We start from the raw sequence: 24,514 nt of genomic DNA on the forward strand, positions 1-24,514 counted from the left end.
TATTCCAGTCAACATTGTCAAAACCTTTCTCTAAGTCTAAAATGCTAGAAACGTAGGTTTGCCTTTCCTTAATCTTTCTTCTAAGATAAGTCCCCCGCCATGAACCATGGACCTTGCCGCTGGTGGTGAGGCTTGCGTGCCTCAGCGATACAGATGGCCGTACCGTAGGTGCAACCACACCGGAGGGGTATGTGTTGAGAGGCCAGACAAACGTGTGGTTCCTGAAGAGGGGCAGCAGCCTTTTCAGTAGTTGCAGGGGCAACAGTCTGGATGATTGACTGATCTGGCCTTGTAACAATAACCAAAACGGCCTTGCTGTGCTGGTACTGTGAACGGCTGAAAGCAAGGGGAAACTACAGCCGTAATTTTTCCCGAGGACATGCAGCTTTACTGTATGATTAAATGATGATGGCGTCCTCTTGGGTAAAATATTCCGGAGGTAAAATAGTCCCCCTTCGGATCTCCGGGCGGATACTACTCAAGAGGACATTGTTATCAGGAGAAAGAAAACTGGCGTTCTACGGATCGGAGCGTGTATTGTCAGATCCCCTAATCGAGCAGGTAGGTTAGAAAATTTAAAAAGGGAAATGGATGGGTTAAAGTTAGATATAGTGGGAATTAGTGAAGTTCGGTGGCAGGAGGAACAAGACTTTTGGTCAGGTGAATACAGGGTTATAAATACAAAATCAAATAGGGGTAATGCAGGAGTAGGTTTAATAATGAATTAAAAAATAGGAGTGCGGGTAAGCTACTACAAACAGCATAGTGAACGCATTATTGTGGCCAAGATAGACACGAAGCCCACGCCTACTACAGTAGTACAAGTTTATATGCCAACCAGCTCTGCAGATGATGAAGAAATTGATGAAATGTATGATGAGATAAAAGAAATTATTCAGATAGTGAAGGTAGACGAAAATTTAATAGTCATGGGTGTCTGGAATTCGAGTGTAGGAAAAGGGAGAGAAGGAAACATAGTAGGTGAATATGGATTGGGGGGTAAGAAATGAAAGAGGAAGCCGCCTGTTAGAATTTTGCACAGAGCCTAACTTAATCATATCTAACATTTGGTTCAAGAATCATAAAAGAAGGTTGTATACGTGGAAGAATCCCGGAGATACTAAAAGGTATCAGATAGATTATATAATGGTAGGACAGAGATTTTAAACCAGGTTTTAAATTGTAAGACATTTCCAGGGGCAGATGTGGACTCTGACCACAATCTATTGGTTATGAACTGTAGATTAAAACTGAAGAAACTGCAAAAAGGTGGGAATTTACGGAGATGGGACCTGGGTAAACTGACTAAACCAGAGGTTGTACAGAGTTTCAGGTGGAGCATAAGGGAACAATTGACAGGAATGGGGGAAAGAAATACAGTAGAAGGAGAATGGGTAGCTCTGAGGGATGAAGTAGTGAAGGCAGCAGAGGATCAAGTAGGTAAAAAGGCAAAGACTAGTAGAAATCCTTGGGTAACAGAAAAATATTGAATTTAATTGATGAAAGGGGAAAATATAAAACGCAGTAAATGAAGCAGGCAAAAAGGAATACAAACGTCTCAAAAATGAAATCGACAGGAAGTGTAAAATGGCTACGCAGGGATTGCTAGAGGACAAATGTAAGGATGTAGAGGTTTATCTCACTAGGGGTAAGATAGATACTGCCTACAGGAAAATTAAGGAGACCTTTGGAGAAAAGAGAACCGCTTGTATGAATATCAAGAGCTCAGATGGAAACCCAGTTCTAAGCAAAGAAGGGAAAGCAGAAAGGTGGAAGGAGGATATAGAGGGTCTATACAAGGGCGATGTACTTGAGGACAATATTATAGAAATGGAAGAGAATGTAGATGAAGATGAAATGGGAGATACGATACTGCGTGAAGAGTTTGACAGAGCACTGAAAGACCTGAGCCGAAACAAGGCCCCGGGAGTAGACAACATTCCATTAGAACTACTGACGGCCGTGGGAGAGCCAGTCCTGAGAAAACTCTACCATCTGGTGAGCAAGATGTATGAGACAGGCGAAGTACCCTCAGACTTCAAGAATAATATAGTAATTCCAATCCCAAAGAAAGCAGGTGTTGACAGATGTGAAAATTACCGAACTATCAGTTTAATGAGTCACAGCTGCAAAATACTAACACGAATTCTTTACAGGCGAAGGGAAAAACTGGTAGAAGCCGACCTCGGGGAAGATCAGTTTGGATTCCGTAGAAATATCGGAACACGTGAGGCAATACTGACCCAACGACTTATCTTAGAAGAAAGATTAAGGAATGGCAAACCTATGTTTCTAGCATTTGTAGACTTAGAGAAAGCTTTTGACAATGTTGACTGGAATACTCTCTTTCAAATTCTAAAGGTGGCAGGGGTAAAATACAGGGAGCGAAAGGCTATTTACAATTTGTACAGAAACCAGATGGCAGTTATAAGAGTCGAGGGGCATGAAAGGGAAGCAGTGGTTGGGAAGGGAGTGAGACAGGGTTGTAGCCTCTCCCCAATGTTATTCAATCTGTATATTGAGCAAGCAGTAAAGGAAACAAAAGAAAAATTCGGAGTAGGTATTAAAATTCATGGAGAAGAAATAAAAACTTTGAGGTTCGCCAAGCAAAACGAGGATAATGGAAAGTAGTCGAATAAAATCTGGTGATGCTGAGGGAATTAGATTAGGAAATGAGCTTTGCTATTTGGGGAGCTAAATAACTGATGATGGTCGAGGTAGAGAAGATATAAAATATAGACTGGCAATGGCAAGGAAAGCGTTTCTCAAGAAGAGAAATTTGTTAACATCGAGTAATGATTTAAGTGTGAGGAAGTCGTTTCTGAAAGTATTTGTATGGAATGTAGCCATGTATGGAAGTGAAACATGGACAATATATAGTTTGGACAGGAAGAGAATAGAAGCTTTCGAAATGTGGTGCTACAGAAGAATGCTGAAGGTTAGATGGGTAGATCACATAACTAATGAGGAGGTATTGAACAGAATTGGGGAGAAGAGGAGTTTGTGGCACAACTTGACGAGAAGAAGGGACCGGTTGGTGGGACATGTTCTGAGGCATCAAGGGATCACAAATTTAGCATTGGAGGGCAGCGTGGAGAGTAAAAATCGTAGTGGGAGACCAAGAGATGAATACACTAAGCAGATTCAGAAGGATGTAGGTTGCAGTAGGTTCTGGGAGATGAAGAAGCTTGCACAGGATAGAGTAGCATAGAGAGCTGCATCTAACCAGTTTCAGGACTGAAGACCACAACATCACAAGAACATGTGGTACTCTATCCTAGAATCTTTCAGTGTATTTATAATTTCGATGATGCATCACACTGTTTGATTTATGCATTAACTAGGTTTTTTCCTCTTACGAGGCTTCATAAAGCGCTTAAGTAAACTTCAGATCAATGTCAAAGTTCCATTATGTTTTTGGAATATTGTCCACAAATGGAATGGTAACTGACAGTCGTGGTGAAAGTATAGGCGGGCCAATTTATTGCCAAATCCAACTAACTTTGGCCATTTACACTTTCTGCATTTTAAGAAACTTGTCTTAATTAGCGTTTAATCGTTTCATGCAGGCCCCTATGTTCAGTAACATAAATACTACAAAAGTTTAAAAAACCGTCGTCGTAGTCACATCTGAATCCTAGAATCGGTCGACGTGCAGCCGGTCTGCGGCACGGGCAGCGCGGCGGCGACTCACCTGCGGTGCAGAGCGCCAGCCACCACCAGCGCGTGGCGTGCCGGCAGGCGGCGCCCCAGCAGTAGCCGCAGCCGCAGCCGTGGGGCGGCGACGGCGACGTCGTCGAGTTAGCCGTGGGGGCGGCGCCGGCGGCGGGGGCTGGCGGCGCCGGCACCGGCTTTCCCGGCATGCCTCGCGTCGCGCCGCTGGCGCTACGGCCGCCTCCGCGCCGATCGGGGGCGGCGCCGGCCCGCGCCGGAAGCCACGCGCGGACTCATCCCGCGGTACACGAGCTGCGGCCGGCGCCGCGCCGGCTATAACGGACCGTCGCTCACTTCACTTCACCTCAGTCCACTTCCGGGCTCACAGTCCAATGTTCCTTCCGGCTCCTTCGCGCAAGCCTCGGTAACGATTACAACCCTGCGCCTCCCTGTTATAGACAGAAACATGAAAACTGGCACTGCTCCAAATCGTAGTCTGTTCCCCTCTCTCTCTCAAACACGCTCGCGAATATACTCATAACCGGTGAATTGATGCCTAACTTTTTTCTAACATTCTTCAACGCTACAGTGATTGCACAATTTTAAACACTTTCGTAACCTAAAGCTCAGATCTGTTACTCGAAGTCGCTCTTTGATGAAAAACGTTGAGACTAATTGAAGAGAGAAGATGCCAAACATCACATTTACAGAGCAAACTGACTGTTCCAACAATGACTTCTTGTGAAAAAATCCGTGATCGATTGGTTAAAATGAAAACACTTGGGGTGAGATTCCAATGCTGGAGAGCTCAAATGGCTCTGAGCACTATGGGACTTAACATCTATGGTCATCAGTCCCCTAGAACTTAGAACTACTTAAACCTAACTAACCTAAGGACATCACACAACACCCAGTCATCACGAGGCAGAGAAAATCCCTGACCCCGCCGGGAATGGAACCCGGGCGCGGGAAGCGAGAACGCTACCGCACGACCACGAGTGCTGGAGAGCCTCGGCAATAGTGACGTTCTATGAAGGGAAAATAAGCTGAAGATATGGATTGAATTTTGATGTGGGTCGGGCATTAGACTTCGGTAGTCTGTGCAGCAATGTAGGCTATAGTTCTGTGGTGGTGTAATGGCTAGCATTCCTGCCTATTAAGGAAGGAGACCCGTGTTCAAGCCCCGGTCGCGGCACAAATTTTAATTCAGTTTATCAGCTTTCATCATTATGATAGATAAAGGTGAGACTCAAATGTCTCGAGGAAAATCTAATTATAAGGAATACACCGTTGTTCGTCATAAGCTAAATCCTATATACTGAAAGTTGGTTCTGACGTTGTAACGATCACTTTTGGCTACTATACAAAATGGCTTGTCCCTTTTATATTGATGCTTTGCTTATACACTCTTAAGAGGAAAAACAATGACCTACGACAAAGGAGTTACCCAAATTTGTAAATTGGTCACAAACTGATATTCAAACAGGCATCGACGGAAAATTTATCTGCCGATGGATCAATGTGTGACGCTGCAGCGTAATTACACCGTGCAGCTCACAAGAAAATTTGTATTGAGTTCCTACGGGACTGCTGAGGTCATCGGTCCCTAGGCTTACACACTACTTAATTTAATTCATGCTAAGGGCAACACACACACCCGGCCCCGAGGGAGGACTCGAACCTCCGGCGGGGGGAGCCGCGCGAACCGTGGCAAGGCACCCTAGACCGCAAGGCTACCCCGCGCGGCGCAGCTGACAAGGGTGGTAAACAGTGGACATATCGATACCACGGCATAACGTCTTTGCGATTTTCCTATCGTTTACTCATTTGAACAGTACCAACGCTTCGCAGACAGGCGCGTGAACATTATACACAGATGTCAGCATGTGAAGGAGGAAGTATAGTTGGGCTCAATGAAGACCGTTGGTGTAATCGACGAATCGCTCGACATCTGAATAAGAGCGATGCCAGTATTCTACGACGTTGGCATCAATGGGTGAACCGTGGCCGAACACAGCGTCAAGAAGGAAGCGGTCAACCTAGTGAGACGAGAGGCAATCGTCAGAGACGCTCTCAGTGCCCTAGATACATCATTGTCATCGATTCGACGGGTAGCTCGTGCTTCAGGACCATTAACAGGCGGTTCATAGAAAGGGGGCTGAGCTTATGACTCCCCCTGTGCCGACTACCATTGATCTCTGTACGCCAACACGCCCGTTTGCAGTGGCGTGGGGCACATTCGACCTGAATCTCGTTGACCTGAGTAGAATTGTCTTCAGTTAAGAGCCCCGCTTCGACTTGACCCCTGATGACCAGCAAAGGTGTGTCTAGAGACGCCCCAGACAGCGGTGGGATACCAAGCTGACTACTGCCACCCACACCACCTGACAACCAAGAGTGATGGTGTGGGATCCCGTTTCATTTCATAGCACGACTCCTTTGGTTGTCATCCGCGGCACCCTTACAGAACAGCAGTACGTCGACGATATTGTTTTGTTGCCCTGCACGGTAATGGCCGCATGCAGACGGTCAGGATTTTTACTGCTTGTCTTCGTGCTTTCTAAACCCTACCTTAGCCAGCAAGATCGCCGAATCTCTCATTAATTGCGAACGATTGGAGCATTATACGCATTGCTGTCCAATAATTTCGGGTTTCTGACAATCTAACGTGCCAATTGTACAGAATTTGGTACGATATTCCTCACGAGGACACGCAACAATGTCAAGCCGAATAACTCCTTGCAGAAAGGCTGAATTTCTTGAATAAATCATTCAATTTTTCCGAAACTGTAATCATTTGTTAGTCTTCACATGTACATCGCATCTACCGATTACCGTCCCATTTGGATAATCCCTTCGTAATGCATCATTATTTTGTCTTAGAGTGTATTTAATTTATCGGCTTTCTTCGTGTGACTAAACTTTTCATATTTCATTTCTCTTTTACAAATTATCCCAGCTTTACCAACACGTACTGGAAGTCAGACCCACGCTCTATTTTCAGCGAGTGATAGGTTTTGTGGAGGACAGCTTCCATCAATTAAGTCTCCAAAGCCCGATATGAGATCACTGCTTATCTTAATTTTAACATTTTTTTTAGAAACGTGTTCTGCCGACTAGCTCTCCTTAAAAGACTATGTTTTAATTACTATTAATTTATCAAAACATCACTTAAGACATATCTACAACTTTCATAATACTTTGCCGAGACGAAATCCAATTACAGTTTTGTAATCCTCTGGTCAAATGCAATCCTCTGAGGTATATCATGATAAGTTTCATCATGACAACATTCTGCAAGATTTTTATTTTGGCATTTTTCTAGTTATTTTCAGTTCTGAAACTTTTTAGCCAGTTCCACCCCTTTCAACCGAGTTAAATCAAAACATTATAAACACAAACGACATGTCACCAGAACCGGTAACTTCTGAGGGATTTCCAGTGTCATTCGCACTGAACTATACGAATTATTCGCCATCAACAAAGTTTAAATTTAAAAAGCGCTAAATTTTGGGTGATAAATCACGTCGCGCCAAGGTATGGGGCGATAAACGTCATCGTAGACGAATTACAGACGTCGACATGTCATCAACACGGGTTTGCGACCGCGCTCTTCTCGCGTCGCGCATTCGAAGACCGTGGCATGTTTCTCCGGCAAGAACTACTGGATATCGACGTCCCCTATGATTCGTCTACGATGACTTTACAGCCCCACTTCCTGGCGCGTGTGCTTTTCTAGCGATCCAGCGCATATATTGGAGGGCCACTGTAGCAACACGTCAGTAAGCACCTGTGGATGACGACCAGCTGTCTCGTTGAAATACTGTGCAGCTTTCACAACATTATTCGGCACGACGCCTGTGAACCACTGAGGCAGGTGTGCGAATGTTTACAAGATGCCGCTGCACTGGTTTCTCCTAGGCTGAATGTAGCAACACTATACTTCAGCCGTTCTGTGCATCGTTCTGTTACTGTTCATGAATATAAAAGTAATAAACCAATATTATTCCAAGATTTTGTTTCTTGTTTATAAACCTGATCACCTCAAACATACATATTAAGCTACGAACCCGCAACTCTGCAGAACAAACGACTAAGAGAGAAGAATATCCGCGGGAGTTGTGGAGGTGAGAATCCACGCCGGCCGGTGTGGCTGAGCGGTTCTAGGCGCTACGGTCTGGAACCGCGAGACCGCTACGGTCGCAGGTTCGAATCCTGCCTAGGGCATGGATATGTGTAATGACCTTAGGTTAGTTAGGTTTTAGTAGTTCTAAGTTCTAGGGGACTGATGACCTCAGAAGTTAAGTCCCATAGAGCCATTCGAACCATTAGAGAATCCACGTCATTAGTGGGGGCTCGATTTAGTGCCAATTAAAATAAACAATAAGTAGATCTCATTCTCAACAACAAGTAAGAAAAAGATAAGGGTTTGACGTCCGATCGAGGAAAAGGTTAAGGACGGAGGAGGAAATAGGCCGTTGCACGCTGGCATTCACTTTAACAGATTTGGCGAAATTACTGAATCTGGATGATCGTCCAGGAATTTGAACCGATCTCCTCCCGAACACGGACCCAGTGCCTTACCATCTCGCTCGGTTTGTGAACTAGAGGGTGAGGCAGTTAACACATGGTGACACAGGACCAAAGCTGAGGAGCCCCACACCTGAAGTCAACCGACGCGATGAAGTGTACAGTACTCCAGCCTACCGATCACTGCATATTGGGTGCTGAAGCCAAATACTCTGGCCTCTCTGAAGTCTGAACAAGACGCACGCGATCGAGGATCGTTAAATCGATAGTCGAAGTGGTCATTTATAAGCGATTAGCACGCATCCAAGGGTTACTGGTAAAATGGGTTACACATACGAAATCGATACGCAAAACGATAGGCTGTGTTTAATGCTCCACTTTAGCTATGTAGTACAGAATTGTGGCTATGTGTAAGCAATCAATGCTTTATACCTCTTTACATGCAAAGAATAACTCGAAATAACAGCACAAATCCATGTGGAATTCAACCAACTTTATTAGTATTTCGTTCGGGATTCTCGGTGTAATCACATAGCTCATATACGAGGGTGTGCTGAAAAGTGATGTCTCTGAATTCACGGCGGTGTGTAACAAACTATGTCTGTGCGTGAGAAACAGTGTGCTGCAGTCGGGTTTTTAAGCGCACAGAACTTAGCCCATATATGTAACACCCTCTCCTTCAGCATGGCGACGCTGGACCAAACACGCGCGCTGCCACGTCTGCAACAGTCCAACGCCTTGGGTTCACTGTCATGGATCATCCTTACAGTCCCATTCAATTTTCGTCAGTTCCTAAGACTTCAGGAACATCTTAGAGGACTGCACTTTAACAGTGATGAAGCGGTGCATGCAGAGGTGCGGTTGTGGCTTCATCAACGAAGTCAGAGATTCTATAGTGACTTTATCAACAAACAGATCTCTCTTTGGGAAAAATGTACTAATCGGCAGGGTGACTATGAGAAATAAATATGGGCACGTGAAGAATTAAGATGTAAAATGTTAATAAATTAGTTTTATTTCAAAAGCTTTAGGAGTTTTCACATAATAAATGCAGAGGCATTACTTTTCGGCACGTGCTCGTCTGAACAGGAGTGCTTAAATTCATGGGCCGCATGAGGTTAAAATAACATCATCTACTAACGGGTATCAAAGGCAATGAAAGAGTCGTGTGTGTGGGGGGGGGGGGGGGGGGGAGGGTGCGTGTGTGTGTGAGTGAGAGAGGTAGAGAGAAGGGAAAAGAAATAGAAGTAGAAACAGAAATTGCTCGATTAATCGAAATGACATTAACAGTAGATTCTACTACAACGGTGAGAATTTCCTGCAACAGTCACATTTTATTTGGCTAACCAGGCACGATATTTTCAACGACATACAGTCTTCCCGATGTGCATGCACAGCTTCTTCGTTGTATGTTGCCATAGCAATTTTTTTAAATCTATATATTCTCTAACACCTGAGACAGTTGGATGATGTTGCAGTTCTTAAATCACTATGTATTCTGGTAATACATACTCAAATAAGTGGTGTAGATACCTCGACATGCTATCGTGTTGACAAAACGCAACAAACCAATGACTTTAACGTAATAAAAATTGACAGAAGTAGAAAGTAATTTTTTCGCGAAATCGTTATTGGCTCAAATGGCTCTGAGCACTATGGGACTCAACATCTGTGGTCATCAGTCCCCTAGAACTTAGAACTACTTAAACCTAACTAACCTAAGGACATCACATACATCCATGCCCGAGGCAGGATTCGAAATCGTTATTACACTGATTCATTTCTACGTATTCTATGACTAAACAGCGGGAAATAAAAATAATAAAGACGTGTAATTACCCTGCAAATTAGAAAAAGTATGTAGTGCTTTCGAAACTTAATAGATACATAGGAACTGATTTCGTGAATGATACGAAAAACAGTGATGCGTGCGTGAGTGTACACAAGCGTAGTCATGCGGAAAGAATGTGTCCTTCCACGGCCGGACGTTTCTTTTCCACGCTCGTACACTGCACAATAATTTTCCGGTAATCACTGTAGGAAGCAATAAGTTGTGAATGCTGGCGTCACATTCCTTTCTACAGCCCGCAGGTGATTCGTTAGCTTAGAGCAAAATGCACAACGCTACTCAGTATTCAACTTCCGCTGCATGCTTCTAAGAGAAAAATAAAAGTGCTTTCTCTCTCTTTTCTTTTTCTCCCAACTGAATTGTGAAATCTAGAAATTCATCTTGCTGCGGTTACACGGTGTGGACGGCAATGACAGCAGCTACTGCATTATTAAAAGCCATAGCTTTCAGGATACTCTGGTTATCAAAAAACAACTGGAAGAACGTTAAGTCGTTCGTTAATTTTGAATGCAAACCTTTTCGGTAGAACTAACAGTGTCAGTTATGAGTGTCAACTGAATTACCCAAATATGTAACAAGGCACTGCAATTACGCTTTCACTAAGGGTTTTCGGAGAATTGTACCACTACAGTGAGGTGTATTTATTGTAAACTAACGTCACATACACGTCGATTTTGCCTTGCAAGGACACTCCAGTTTATAAAAAAGTGAAGTGCTTGGTGTGAATACAATTGAGGAAAGCAGCCTGTTACTTTTGTGCTTGTACTGACTGACACGAGCTTATTAGAATTTTACAATAGAAGTTGCAGAGGAACGGGTGCAGAGACACGCAATGACAGCAATGATAAGTCTACAGACGCACAGCTAACGAAAAATCCGGCGTAGGAACCTTCCAGTGATGACCAGTCCGTAGCACAAGGTCCAATACCGGTATTACAAGTAAACAAGTGAAGAGCACTCCAAGAGATAACAAGCCTTTTCCTTAGCGAGGATCCGAAAAGTTGGGTAGAAAGAAAGAAATGATAGTATTCACATTAAATACACCTCTGTCAACCGGCACGAACCAGTTCGTCACTTTTCCGACAAGGCACTACGCACTTTTCCAATTACAATAAAAAAAATAGGTAGAAGGTTATATGAGTAGCTGGTGATGGTGATGGGGATGATGGTTATGACAAGATGTTGGTGATGTGTACATTCTCTTTATTATAAGCATAGTATGGTGCGGGTTCCTTGGTAGCTGTGGGTAGGGATTGAGATGTAAGAAGTATTGGGATGGTGGGGGTTCCTTGGTAGCTGTGGGTAGGGATTGAGATGTAAGAAGTATTGGGAAGGATATTACATGGAAGCGGGTGTTGGGATATCTTTGTGGGAAACTACTTATAGGTGGAAAGTGGAATGGTTGTTAGTCAAGGAAATGGTGTGTTGGAGCCTACATCGGGGACGGTGTGGAATGGGTAGGATAGAGGGTGGTCTACGATTGGAAGAAATGGATTTCGGGGATCACTTCCTGGCCTGGGTGGAGAAGGCGACAGTATGCAAGGACATGGAGGGTTTGGAGATGGACAGGTGGGTTTAGAGATGAAGGGAGGGAAGACGGGACGTACTGATGAAGGTACGGCAGCAGGCCCCGAATGATGACAATGAAAATTTGTGTCGCACAGGGTCTCGAAGCCGGATATCTCGCTTGTCGCGAGAGCCACCTAACCATTAGACTATCCAACAGGACTCACGCCCAGACCCAAACTTCCATATGATGTCGATCATGACTCTACAACTTGTACATCCATTATGTATACGAATCCCATACAGGCGAGATACTCGTATTTTATTTGATAGTTGCTTGCCCGTTGTCGAAGGATAAATATGATACGTAGTGCCTGTGTTATTCCGAATTACGATGCAGTGTTCCTAAATCGGAATAACACAGATACTGCAATGTCGTGATTAATGGGATGGCGAATGCAGAATGGAACGTAGTCGATTATGGAAAGAAAGGCGGAGTGCATATCGTTGCAGGATTTGGAGGAAGCAGGGATCCATCCTGCATTGGCGAAGACACGGTGGACGAGGCTGACTGTAACCTATAAAGTTGGCTCCTTTATTTACAAACCACTGCTAGGATATTTTCCCAGGAATGGCGACGACAGCGGCACTTACTACTGCATCTGGTGTGTCGCACTGTTAGCGCCATCGAAGGTGCAACAATAATTGTGAGCTCTTTCGTACAATGTCTGGAAAGGATATCAAAGTCGCTAATTATGGGACTCACAAAATAGACACGTAATGTCAAATTAATTATAAGTAAATGTACCTGATAAGCGACGTGAGATCCTTCGAAATACGCACTTGAAACAAAAATAAAGTGACTGGTTACAGACGTTTATGTATTTCAGTTCTTATGCTTCTTACTCTGCATTTACTAAAAATGAAGTATGTGCCAATCTTTTTACTGGCTGCCTGAATGATAAACCATTGCAACGGCCTACAAAAATACACACCCTTCAAAGATGACATACCTACACACCTGTACAATCTCTGCACTATATGAAATTATATGAAGGACTGTAAACACGCATTAACAGATGTACACAACTGGCCATTAAAATTGCTACACCACGAAAATGATGTGCTACACACGCGAAATTTAACCGAAAGGAGGAAGATGCTGTGAAATGCAAATGATTAGCTTTACAGAGCATTCACACAAGGCTGACGCCGGTGGCGACACCTAAAACGTGCTGACATGAGGAAAGTTTCCAACCGATTTCTCATACACAAACAGCAGTTGACCGGCGTTGCCTCGTGAAACGTTGATTTGATGCCTCGTGTAAGGAGGAGAAATGCGTACCAACACGTTTCCGACTTTGATAAAGGTCGGATTGTAGCCTATCGCGATTGCGGTTTATCGTATCGCGACACTGCTGCTCGCGTTGGTGGAGATCCAATGACTGTTAGCAGAATATGGAATCGGTGGGTCCAGGAGGGTAATACGGAACGCCGTGCTGGATCCCAACGGCCTCGTATCACTAGCAGTCGAGATGACAGGCATGTTATCCGCATGGCTGTAACGGATCGTGCAGCCACGTCTCGATCCCTGAGGTAACAGATGGGGACGTTTGCAAGACAACAACCATCTGCACGAACAGTTCGACGCCGTTTGCAGCAGCATGGACTATCACCTTGGAGACCATGGCCGCGGCTACCCTTAACGCTGCATCAGAGACAGGAGTGCCTGCGATGGTGTACTCAACGACGAACCTAGGTGCACGAATGGCAAAACGTCATTTTTTCAGATGAATACAGGTTCTGTTTACAGCATCATGATAGTCGCGTCCGCGTTTGGCGTCATCGCGGTGAACGCACATTGGAAGCGTGTATTCGTCATCGCCATACTAACGTATCACCCGGCGTGATGATATGGGGTGCCATTGGTTACACGTCTGGTCACCTCTTGTTCACATTGACGGCACTTTGAACAGTGGACGTTACATTTCAGTTGTGTTACGACCCGTGGCTCTACCCTTCAGTCGATCCCTGCGACCGAGCGAGGTGGCGCAGTGGTTAGCACACTGGACTCGCATTCGAGAGGAGGACGGTTCAATCCCGCGTCCGGCCATCCTGATTTAGGTTTCCCGTGATTTCCCTAAATCGCTCCAGTCAAATGCTGGGATGGTTCCTTCGAAAGGGTACGATCGACTTCCTTCCCTAATCCGATGAGACCAATGACCTCGCTGTTTGGTGTCTTCCCCCAAACAACCCAACTCAACCCTCGATCCCTGGGAAACCCTACATCTCAGAAGGATAATGCACGACTGGTTGTTGCAGGTCCTGTACGGGCCTTTCTGGATACAGAAAATGTTCGACTGCCGCCCTGGCCAGCACATTCTCCAGATCTCTCGCCGATTGAAAACGTCTGGTCAATGGTGGCCGAGCAACTGGCTCGTCACAATACGCCTGTCACTACTCTTGATGAACTGTGCTATTGTGTTGAAGCTGCATGGGCAGCTGTACCTGTACACGCAATCCAAGGTCTGTTTGACTCAATGGCCAGGCGTATCAAGGCCCTTACTACGGCCAGAGGTGATTGTTCTTTGTACTGATTTCTCAGGATCTATGCACCCAAATTGCGTGAAAATGTAATCACATGTCAGTTCTAGTATAATATATTTGTCAAATGAATACCCGTTTATCATCTGCATTTCTTCTTGGTGTAGCAATTTTAACGGCCAGTAGTGTACCACCTTATACATCGTCCGAAGGGATTTCTTTCGTAGATGGAGATTCTGGCTTATTACTAAATCAGAACAAACGTGCTATTAGTTTTCAACTGAAACAACGAATCACCTGTCAAGAAAGCAGTCCCGTATTTTTGTGGAGTATAGTCTGCACGTTGGCGTCGCTACCGGAACGCTCCTTCCCACGATGAGTAGTGAGCTGTACACTCATGACTCGCTGCCTGCATGCGCAGCACCTTAATGAAGTCTTCGGCAAATAGTACACGAAGAAGCACCTTCATGGTCTCTGCAATAAGAGCGGAGCACATATCATTGATGAGATCGTCGCAGTCCCCCATTTCTTTCTTTCTTCATCTTCTCTCTCTACCTTTTTCCTATTTTACCTGAAGTTGGTTACTTGCGTATGTCGCAGCCCTTTGTCGTAGCTTCTTGACACCCAACATCCGATAGGGCCAATTTGTCTGTTCATAGTGTTTCTCTCACTCTCACCGCTCCGACTGCCATCAGACTCTCAATGTACCAATGTAGGAGAAACCGCAGCACCACTGGCTCGCGTGTATAATAATGACGCATCCGCGGATCCAAGGAAAAGTCACTGAAGTCATGCATGACATGTATCAAAACCACATATTTGTAAAAGTGCTTATATTTGTACATCCAGTAATTTTCAAATTTCTCAGCTATCTTTCTGATTACAAAGTAGAACGAAAACTGTCTCGAAAATAGCAAGTGTTTTTCAACACAGGACACTTTTCAGTTTCTTGCCCATGGGATGGGCTTGCGTTCTGATTAACTACGGAGAAATTCCACTGAAGTAAATACGCGGATGGAACATACCTGCTGCCGACAATATACACGGCAGTGTTCCAAAGGCCACAGGTAGGACAGACAAACGGCAGGAAGTTGAGTCAGCCAAGAAGAAAAGTACTGACACTGCCCCCCCCCCCCCCTCGACACACGCGCGCGCGCACACACACACACACACACACACACACACACACACACACACACACACACAATCACGAAAAAATAACAAAGACTGACTTCCCTAACGAAGGGGAAAATGACTGAAAGAAACATCATTCCCCTGAATTACAAGCTCTCTAGTCCCAGTGTGCAAACCTACCTGTGTTCACACTCTAACAGCGAAGTGAAATACTGAAAATGCTAAGTGCAGACTCCGCTTTTATACCGTGTAAATTTTGGTGTTGTTAAAGTTATGACTTTGTTGCTTCAATAGTTCTTAAATTAACAGTATGACACACATACTTTTTAAATTTTCGACGAAAGCTTTTCAAATTTTTTTATTTCCTTGGAAGCTATGCGAAAGCAATGTACGAGGATTCGAAATTTAATAGTGACAACTATTTATTTACAGCTCGTACAAAATAGATACGTGTTTCAAAGTTTTGCTGACGTTCAAAGTAGTCACCAGCATTGTGTATAACCCGTTGTCAGCGATGTGGAAGTCGTAAGACACTCTTAGCAGTGCCACCTGTGTTGACAGTTCGAGTGGCGCGGTATATTCCCCGACGAATTTGTAGCAGTTCTGAAGCGAATGCCGTGACGTGTTCCCTTCAGTTTAGAAATCGAATTGAACTTACGAGGGCTTATGCCAGGGGAGTGCAGTAGGTGGTATAGCACTTAGCAGCCCCATCAGTCAAACAAATCAGTAACAGTTTGCATTGTACGTGCTTGATCATTGTCCTGCAAAATGATGGTCAGGTCCAGCAGAAAGTGTCATCACTTCTGTCTCTAAGCTGGTCGTAGGTCGTGTTCCATAAATGAACAGCATGGAGACAGAAGTGATGACACTTTCTGCTGGACCTGACCATCATTTTGCAGGACAGTGCTCAAGCACGTACAGTGCAAGCTGTTACTGATTTGTTTGACTGATGGGGCTGCTAAGTGCTACACCACATACTGCACTCGCCTCACTTAAGCCCTCGTGAGTTCAACTCGATTTCTAAACTGAAGGAAACAGTTCACGGCATTCGCTTCAGAACTGCTACAAATTCGTCGGGCAATAGACTGCGCTGCTCGAACTGTCAACACAACTGGCGCTGCTAAGAGTATCCTACATCGCTGGCGACGTGTTATACACAATGCTGATGATTACTTCGAAGGTCAGTAAAACTTTGAAACACGTATCTATTTTGTACGAGCTGTAAATAAATAGTTGCCACTATTAAAGTTCCAACCCTCGTATTAAGCACGCATGTAAACCAATTATCATCTTCATCATCATCGCAAGCAGCTGATTTCCGTGATGAGTTTGATTGTGACAAACTGTGACCCGTCGACCAATTCCTTCTTCGCCACCTCCTCAGAACCGAACGATAGATCCGTACCTGCATAATAAAATACTTAACTTCCGGGTCAACCTCACAATCAGGATAAGTTGTTGGAGGATATGAAAAACCTGTGCTGGTGCGAAGTTGAGACGTTAGGATGTTGGCCGGGTTATGTGGTGTGTAAGAAAAGAAATGACACTGAGAAAACTGCGAGCCATCTGGCAACGCTAAGTTGTTTTACTTGAGTAGACTTGTGTACCCATCCCTCATCGATGCTCAGCCCGAGTTTCAGCTCAGTACAACCATCACATGATTTTTGAGAGCGCCATCTATGAAGCTGTGTGGTTCTTTTGGGTGTGTGTTAGGAAAATAGAGCAGCAGAATGTAGAGCAAAGGTATGCTATCAAGTTTTGTGTTAAACTTGGGGAATCCGCGAGTTGACCTTCGAAAAGTTGAACAGGCCTATAGGGAATATACCTTATCAAGAGCCCAAGTTTTTCGCTGGCACAAACCATTTTTGCAAGGTCGAGAACACGTTGAAGATGAACCTCTCTCAGCTGGACCTTCAACTTCAAAAGCCGACGAAAATGTCGAACGTCTGCGTGCTCTTGTGAGATCAGAGCGACATTTAACAAGGATGGTGGGTGACCCGTTAAAAACTTACAGCGCACATCAAATTTTAAGCACAGATTTGCACACGAGACATGGCAAAATGGTTCCAAAAACCCATGTTACACGGCTATTTCCATCACGGAATTTTTGACCTCAAAGGTCATTCCTGTTTGTCCACAGTTCTACTATTCACCTGATCTGTATCCTAGAGACCTTTTTCTTTTCCCGAAATTGAAAAATGTCTTAAAAGGAAGTCACTTCTGTACTCAGGAAAAGAGTGTGACCGACATGTTACCTAGCTCCCGAAGGAAACTACTTTGAAGGGACAATATTGTTGTTTGAAAAAATAAAAACTTTGGTAGATAAAAAATCAGTCTCATTACTTTTCTCGCACAGTACGTACAACCCAACTTTGCTAACTCGGAAACCATTGTAGTAAATGGAGTGCTACTTACCGCGAGAACTACAGAAAAGTGCTCTAAAGAAGCGACGAGACATGTTGCCGACGGCCGTATAGAGGAGCCCGGACGGGAAGACGCGTTGCCACTGCCGGCGAGTGTAATGGCTGACGTGTCGGGACACGGGCCACGCCTCCCGCACTACTGTGCGCTGCGGTCAGTGCGGCGGACGCGCGAAGCCTAAGGGAGGAGGTGGCCGCTTAGCGTTTCACGACTCGTGAGCTGACAATTGCGGCGGCGGTGGTGGCGTGGGCGGTGACCACCTGCGCCGTGGCCTTCCGCTCGCCAGAGTGGCCAGAGGTAGCGAGGAGAAGCGACGAACTCACCGCTGGCCACTGGCTGTAGTGGGTCGGAGCCCACACTCGACGGACGCGGCGCGAACAACGAATGGCGACTTCTACGACTAACAAGTAAGGATCAGCTGCCTGCTGCTAGAATGAAACTCTAATAGTCTAGAAAGAATAGTGTCCTGCAGTCGACTACAGCGAGAAACGTTTAAAATGAAAAACTTCACACAGAACATCGGTTAGTAGACACTCCTTCGTGGAAAAACACTGTTCCCGTACTGTACCGAAAGTCTTCGATGAATTTCGGCCCCTGATACGCCTTCCGATCACAAAAACCGGATCACTAAACGTTGCTCTTCTTTGGTGCAAATAGACAGCGAGCAGCCATGATTAACAGCACGGCAGCGATAACGAAACTAACCTAGCAGCTTGAAAATTGCAAAGATATAACAAAAAATATACAAAGATTCCGTCATCAACGTAAAACGACAGTATTATCAAAATAAACAAGAACATAACTGAACTGCGGATAATAATTGACTTACCCTCGTACAAACATTTCGGCCTGCTGAGCTTATTGCAGTTTGAAATTGCTACTTGAGTCTTTATGGCTTCTGATGACGTGTCCAGCATTAGGAGGCGAAACTCACGGCACACAAAAATAACTTATATCATGGTCTAATGCCAGTATAACAAAATTCACAAAGCATATAAACAAGGGTTGCTACTGTTGCTATGTTACATCTTATCTTTGAGTACTGCCACTGTGACTGGGGTGTCGCGGTCAGTGAATGTTCTGTCAAAATCGTTATTTTTTTTTTTTCTATGGAAACGTAAATTTATTTTCAAAGCGCAATGACAGGGAAATCAAAACAAAAACGATTCGCTATTCCGCTTAAAACGGAGTTGTCTAAGGTAGTTAATTGAAAAATGGAGCTTGAAAACGGAACTCGGTACGGAGCTTACCACTCTTAATTCTACACTGTCCATGAAAACTAAAAACAGAGATGTCTGAGCGCAGTATTTTCGAGCCAGAAAGAAAACTTACGAGAATGGCTGAACACAAAGATGTAGAGACAATTATTAGTTTTTCTACATTCAGAGGGTGCTGAAGTGAAATATCGTGTAGCTAGGGCCTCCCGTCTGGTAGACCGTTCGACTGGTGCAGTCTTTCGAGTTGACACCACAGCGGCGATTTTCGTGTCGATGGGAATGAGATGATGATGATGATGACAACACAACAGCAAGTCCCTGAGCGGAGAATATCTCCGACCCAGCCGGGAATCGAACCCCGGCCCCTTGGCATGACATTCGGTCGCGCTGACCATTCAGCTACCGGGGCGGACCGGAGGGTGCTGATTCCCCAACTGTATGTTCAATTGATGAAAAGCCGCCCCATTTGCTAAAAGTCAACTTTATAAAGCCCACGACCGGCTTCGGCCGTTATATCGGACGAAACAACGCATGCGTCCTCTACAATTACGCATGCTTCAACTTTTGCCTGCTAGAAGACATAAATTCACACTTGACTTGGCTGCTCCGTCCACTGCAAATATTTTACACATTTACATTTAAGAAAAATATTTTTAGCCATTTATTGCTAAAGCACGCAATTTGAAGTTTCGAACATGGGTGTATGTATAAAAGTCTTCTTAAAGGCACATCTGCGTCTGCAACTACATCGATACTCTGCAAATCACATTTAAGTGCTTGGCACAGGGTTCATCAAACCACCTGCAATCTCGTATGGCGCGCGGAAAGAACGAACACCTACATCTTTCCGTGCGAGCTCTGATTTCCCTTATTTTATCATGGTGATCGTTTCTCCTTATGTAGATCGGCGTCAAAAAAATGTTTTCGCATTCGGAGGAGAAAGTTGGTGATTGGTATTTCGTGACGAGATTTCGCGGCAACGAAAAACGCCTTTGTTTTAATGATGTGCATTCCAAATCCTGTACCATTTCAGTGACACTCTCTCCCCTATTTCGCGATAATACAAAACGTGCTGCCCTCCTTTGAACTTTCTCGATGTACTCCGTCAATCCTATCTGACAAGGATCCCACACCGCGCAGCAGTATTCTAAAAGAGGATGGACAAGCGTAGTGTAGGCAGTCTCTTTAGTAGATCTGTTACATTTTCTAAGTGTCCTGCCAATAAAACGCAATATTTGGTGAGCCTTCCCCCACAACATTTACTGTGTGTTCTTTCCAAATTAAGTTGTTCGTAATTGTAATTCCTAGACATTTAGTTGAATTTACGGCCTTTATATTTGACTGATTTATCATGTAACTGAAGTTTAACGGATACCTTTTAGCACTCATGTGGATGACCTCACCCTTTTCGTTATTTAGGGTCAACTGCCAATTTTCGCACCATACAGATATCTTTTCTAAATTGTTTTGCAACTTCTTTTGATCTTCTGATGACTTTACTAGTTGATGAACGACTGCGTCATCTGGAAACAACCTAAGATGGCTGCTCAGATTGTCTCCCAAATAGTTTATATAGATAAAGAACAGCAAAGGGCCTATAATACTACGTTGGGGAACACCAGAAATCACTCCTGTTTTACTCGATGGCTTTCCATCAGTTACTACGAACTGTGATCTCTCTGACAGGAAATCACGAATCCAGTCACACAACTCAGACGATATTCCATCAGCACGCAATTTCACTACAAGTCGCTTGTGTGGTACAGTGTCAAAAGCGTTCCGGAAATCCAGAAATACGGAATCCATTTGAAATTCCTTGTCAATACCACTCAACACATCGTGCGAGTAAAGAGCTAGTTGTGTTTTACAAGAACGATGTTCTCTAAATCCGTGTTGACTGTGTGTCAATACACGGTTTTCTTCGAGGTAATTCATAATGTTCGAACACAATGTATGTTCCAAAATCCTGCTGCATATCGACGTTAATGTAACGCAGGCCAGTACTTTTAATGTATCGGATTCTACAACTCTGATATTCATGACACGCCTATTTTACTCAAGATATCATTTGGCACATAAATTTTTAAGTCCACCACACTTTTACCACTTTTTTTATCACAGACGTTGTCTCTCTACAGCACACTGTAATTTATACTGTATATTCTTTCTGTATCTGTGTACATACTTAAGCTTTGGATTTGTTTTTGGAGAGAGTCCGCCTTGAGCAAAACACAATTTCATATTTTTCTTTTATTCGCCAACCATGTTTCTCTGAAGTTACAATATCATCAGTGGGTTTTAAATTATCTTCAATAAAACAGGGAAAATGTTTTCCACTACTACTAAATAGATGAATTTGAGTTTATAAAGACAGTATTTACATAACTGAGAAACGGGTAAGATTTTATGGCTCTGAGCACTATGGGACTTAACATCTATGGTCATCAGTCCCCTAAAACTTAGAACTACTTAAACCTAACTAACCTAAGGACATCACACAACACTCAGTCATCACGAGGCAGAGAAAATCCCTGACCCCGCCGGGAATCGAACCCGGGAACCCGGGCGTGGGAAGCGAGAACGCTACCGCACGACCACGAGCTGCGGACTAAGATTTTATGTATATACATTGTTACCACATGCTGCGGATTTCCTGTAAGTCAGTGTAGTTGTTTGTTTCACAGTTTGTCATCTGCAAGCAACAGAACGTAATGTAGAACAATTATCTAATTCGAAAATTTGCGATTGGGCTTGTTAAGGTTATGGCTACCATTAACTAATACTACGTGAAACATTGTATTTTTTTGGGAGGGGGGGGGGGAGTGAGTTTGGGGTGTCGTCTGATTATTTTTGAGAGAGAGAACAGAGTTCAATTGTAGAGAACTGTGTATTCATTTATAACTAGTTCCCCTTCAGTTGCAGTTTGCGCGCGCGCGCGCCCGCGCAATGAAATATCGCTCCACGAACTGATACTGTACGTAATAATGTCACTGAGCTGTTATCCTCACACATCAAGTAGCTGGGGAGGTTTCTCTCATGCCCTGTTTATCAATGATCACAATCGATTTTCCCGTTTGTTTTAAGCGACTTCAATTCTCAATCACGGTTTCGTTTGCAATAACAGTACATAAAGCCCAGCACCAGCAAGATGTTGACGTTGGGCTTTCTATACTTACAATTCCCATACGTGCGTATCGATTGCGAAGCATCGCCGGGTTCGCTAGTATAAAATATTTATGGCCCACCTTTCTACGCGTTAACAATGGGAGTTTTAGATACACCTGGAAATGGGTTGAATAAGGCCCGAAGCCGGTCGTGAACTTAATAAAGTTCTTATTAGCATTTAGAGTGGCTATTACTTGATTAAATGCAGAGGCTATGTTGTTCGCTTGGTTCACACAAGCTAGGTCCCAGAACGCTTCCATATCAGGAAATTTACTGCTGGAAAGAGTTGAAAAGCTTGCGAAACAAATGGGTATTGAATTTTCTGCAGTTTCAGGCTCCTTGGAAAGTTTCAAGGAATGGCATGACATACTGTTCAGGGGCGAAAAAAATCTAAAAAAACTTAATGTAGAATTAGCAACAAATTCGGCTTGGTATGAAGCTATTACACTATCCTTATTCGCCACTGAGAAAGTTTTAAAAGTTTAACGTCTTAAAAATGTACGGACAACATCGGTCGATAATAAGACAAAAAAAGAGTGATTGCTGCCACTACACTCATCGATTGAATTCTCAGTTTAGATAACTGATTTTTACGAAAAAAGCCTATGGTCACAATTATTGTTGTTTATTTTCCAGTACGGCCCGATATTAAATAAAAATTACTTATCTTATATTTTTTCACTAGTTATCATGATTAATTTTACAAATATGCAATCAAAGGATACGCAAAACTCCTCATTTGACTATCGAAAACAATTATCAGGAGATTATCTGCTCCCAATCGAAGCAAAAGAAAATTTCTCCATCAGTTTCTTAGTTGCATGACATATGTTGCATTCTGCATGGAATTTCGGAACGCCACAGACGATTTATTTATTTTTTTTTTTTCCGCCGTGGGAATTCTGGAAAGTACCAAGTTATTAGGCTCCTCAAGGTTCAGTACATACTGAATCTGGACTGTTTAATGAATGTTTGAGATCGTGTCTTTCCTATTAGGCTGTCTTGCAGTATCCTACCGTATCAGAGGATGAATTTGTGTTACTCAATAACAATGGGTATACAGCGCCGATTATAGCTATGACATTTTGGAGATAAAGAGTTCAAAAGATCGCATCCATATTGACAACGACGACATAGTTAGCAACGATGTCAACATTCCAGTTACTGCGTCGTATTACGTTAAGTACTTTCAATGTAACTAAAATCGAATGCGTCATTAATCCAAATGTCACGCTGAACGCTGAAATTCTGCAGTATGTGTGGGCATTCTGCAATTTAGATGCAAGGGTTTAACTCCAGCATAAGAAACAACACACCCACCCAGCCACCTAAAATTTAACGTAGTATTCTAAAAAGTTGCAGCTTCGAATATTTCAAACACACAAAGTGTGGGGTCAACTTGAAAGCGAAATTATATAAAAATATGATTTGTACGCACACAGATCCACGAACAACTGGATTAGTACTGTAACTTTTAGACATCAATAGACTATGGCACAGTTGGCGTAAGAGTCCGCATTCATACCGGTGACATTGTGTCATTCTCTGTTCGTAATATTACGAACTTGAAACAAGAAAAACGACCAGTTTTCACGTGAAGGGAAGAAATATGTCTCATCAGCTCCAAGCTGACCACTTACTTCGTTTTTCCAAGCACTTTACGAGTGTTGTTCAACCTTGAGACGGGCACTGAAGTGTAGAAAAGCGACGCGGCATCCGACAAAGTGGCCGTAAAAGTAGCGTTCGCAAAGCCCCTGAAACGACTCAAAATCTTGCCCGGAATACGAAATTCCTGACTTTAATACCAGGTTCCAAAATCTACTCTATTTTTGTGTGTACTGTTTACTGTCGACGTCTGACTTCCATTCAAGACTACACTCCAAACAAATACTTTCAAGCGCTTTTAAAGATTTGTGTTAAAAAAGTTCTCTTCCATCCTTTTTCACACTTATTTTATTTATACGAGTCTATCGGGTGTCACCGTGAGGTTCATATTTTAATCTTAGGTTTACTGTTCAAAAATTATGTTACTTCACGAACATTTAGTGACAATCGGAACTACCCATCGTTTGGAGTGATATAAGTTTAATGAGGAATAGCTTTTATGACCTAATCTCATAAAACATTATAAGATGAAGCAGCCAATGCTAATACTTCGATTCGGACAACTAGTATCATACAGGCGGCGACGTTTCAATAAATATTAATTGGCGTCACATGCCTCCTTTTCAAAACAGGCCGACTCAAATGGAGGACAGTATCTGGCTAACAATGTCAAGCGGAAGATGACACGGACTTTCGTCACTTGAGCAGGAATAACTTTAACGTAGGCAGGACTCAACGCTAGGATTATCATGTTGAGCCCATTCGACTATGTTCCCATATTTTCGTCTCACTGTCGCTACAACATGATGGTAAATCTAAGGGACAGTCACGTGAAAACGAGACAGGACTATATAGGGCGAACATTAACAAAACCGACGAACTTCAGGGA

General features: G+C 43.7%; 1 protein-coding gene across 2 annotated transcripts in view; it reads right to left on the reverse strand.

Moving 5' to 3' along the window:
• The window catches only part of LOC124606955 (liprin-beta-1), a 931,859-nt gene that overhangs the window by 681,298 nt on the left and 226,047 nt on the right, over window positions 1–24,514 (reverse strand). The window contains exon 1 of one of the 2 annotated variants that reach the window (XM_047139092.1): window positions 17,633–17,706. The exons of the other annotated variant lie outside the window; for it this stretch is intronic. Coding sequence (XP_046995048.1) covers window positions 17,633–17,675 — 43 coding nt within the window. The 5' untranslated portion in view covers window positions 17,676–17,706. Of the gene's footprint in view, window positions 1–17,632; window positions 17,707–24,514 lie in introns of those variants that run through there. 2 annotated transcript variants of the gene reach the window in all.

Source organism: Schistocerca americana, chromosome 3 (genome assembly GCF_021461395.2).
Source record: "Schistocerca americana isolate TAMUIC-IGC-003095 chromosome 3, iqSchAmer2.1, whole genome shotgun sequence".
Taxonomy (NCBI): Eukaryota; Metazoa; Arthropoda; class Insecta; order Orthoptera; family Acrididae; genus Schistocerca; species Schistocerca americana.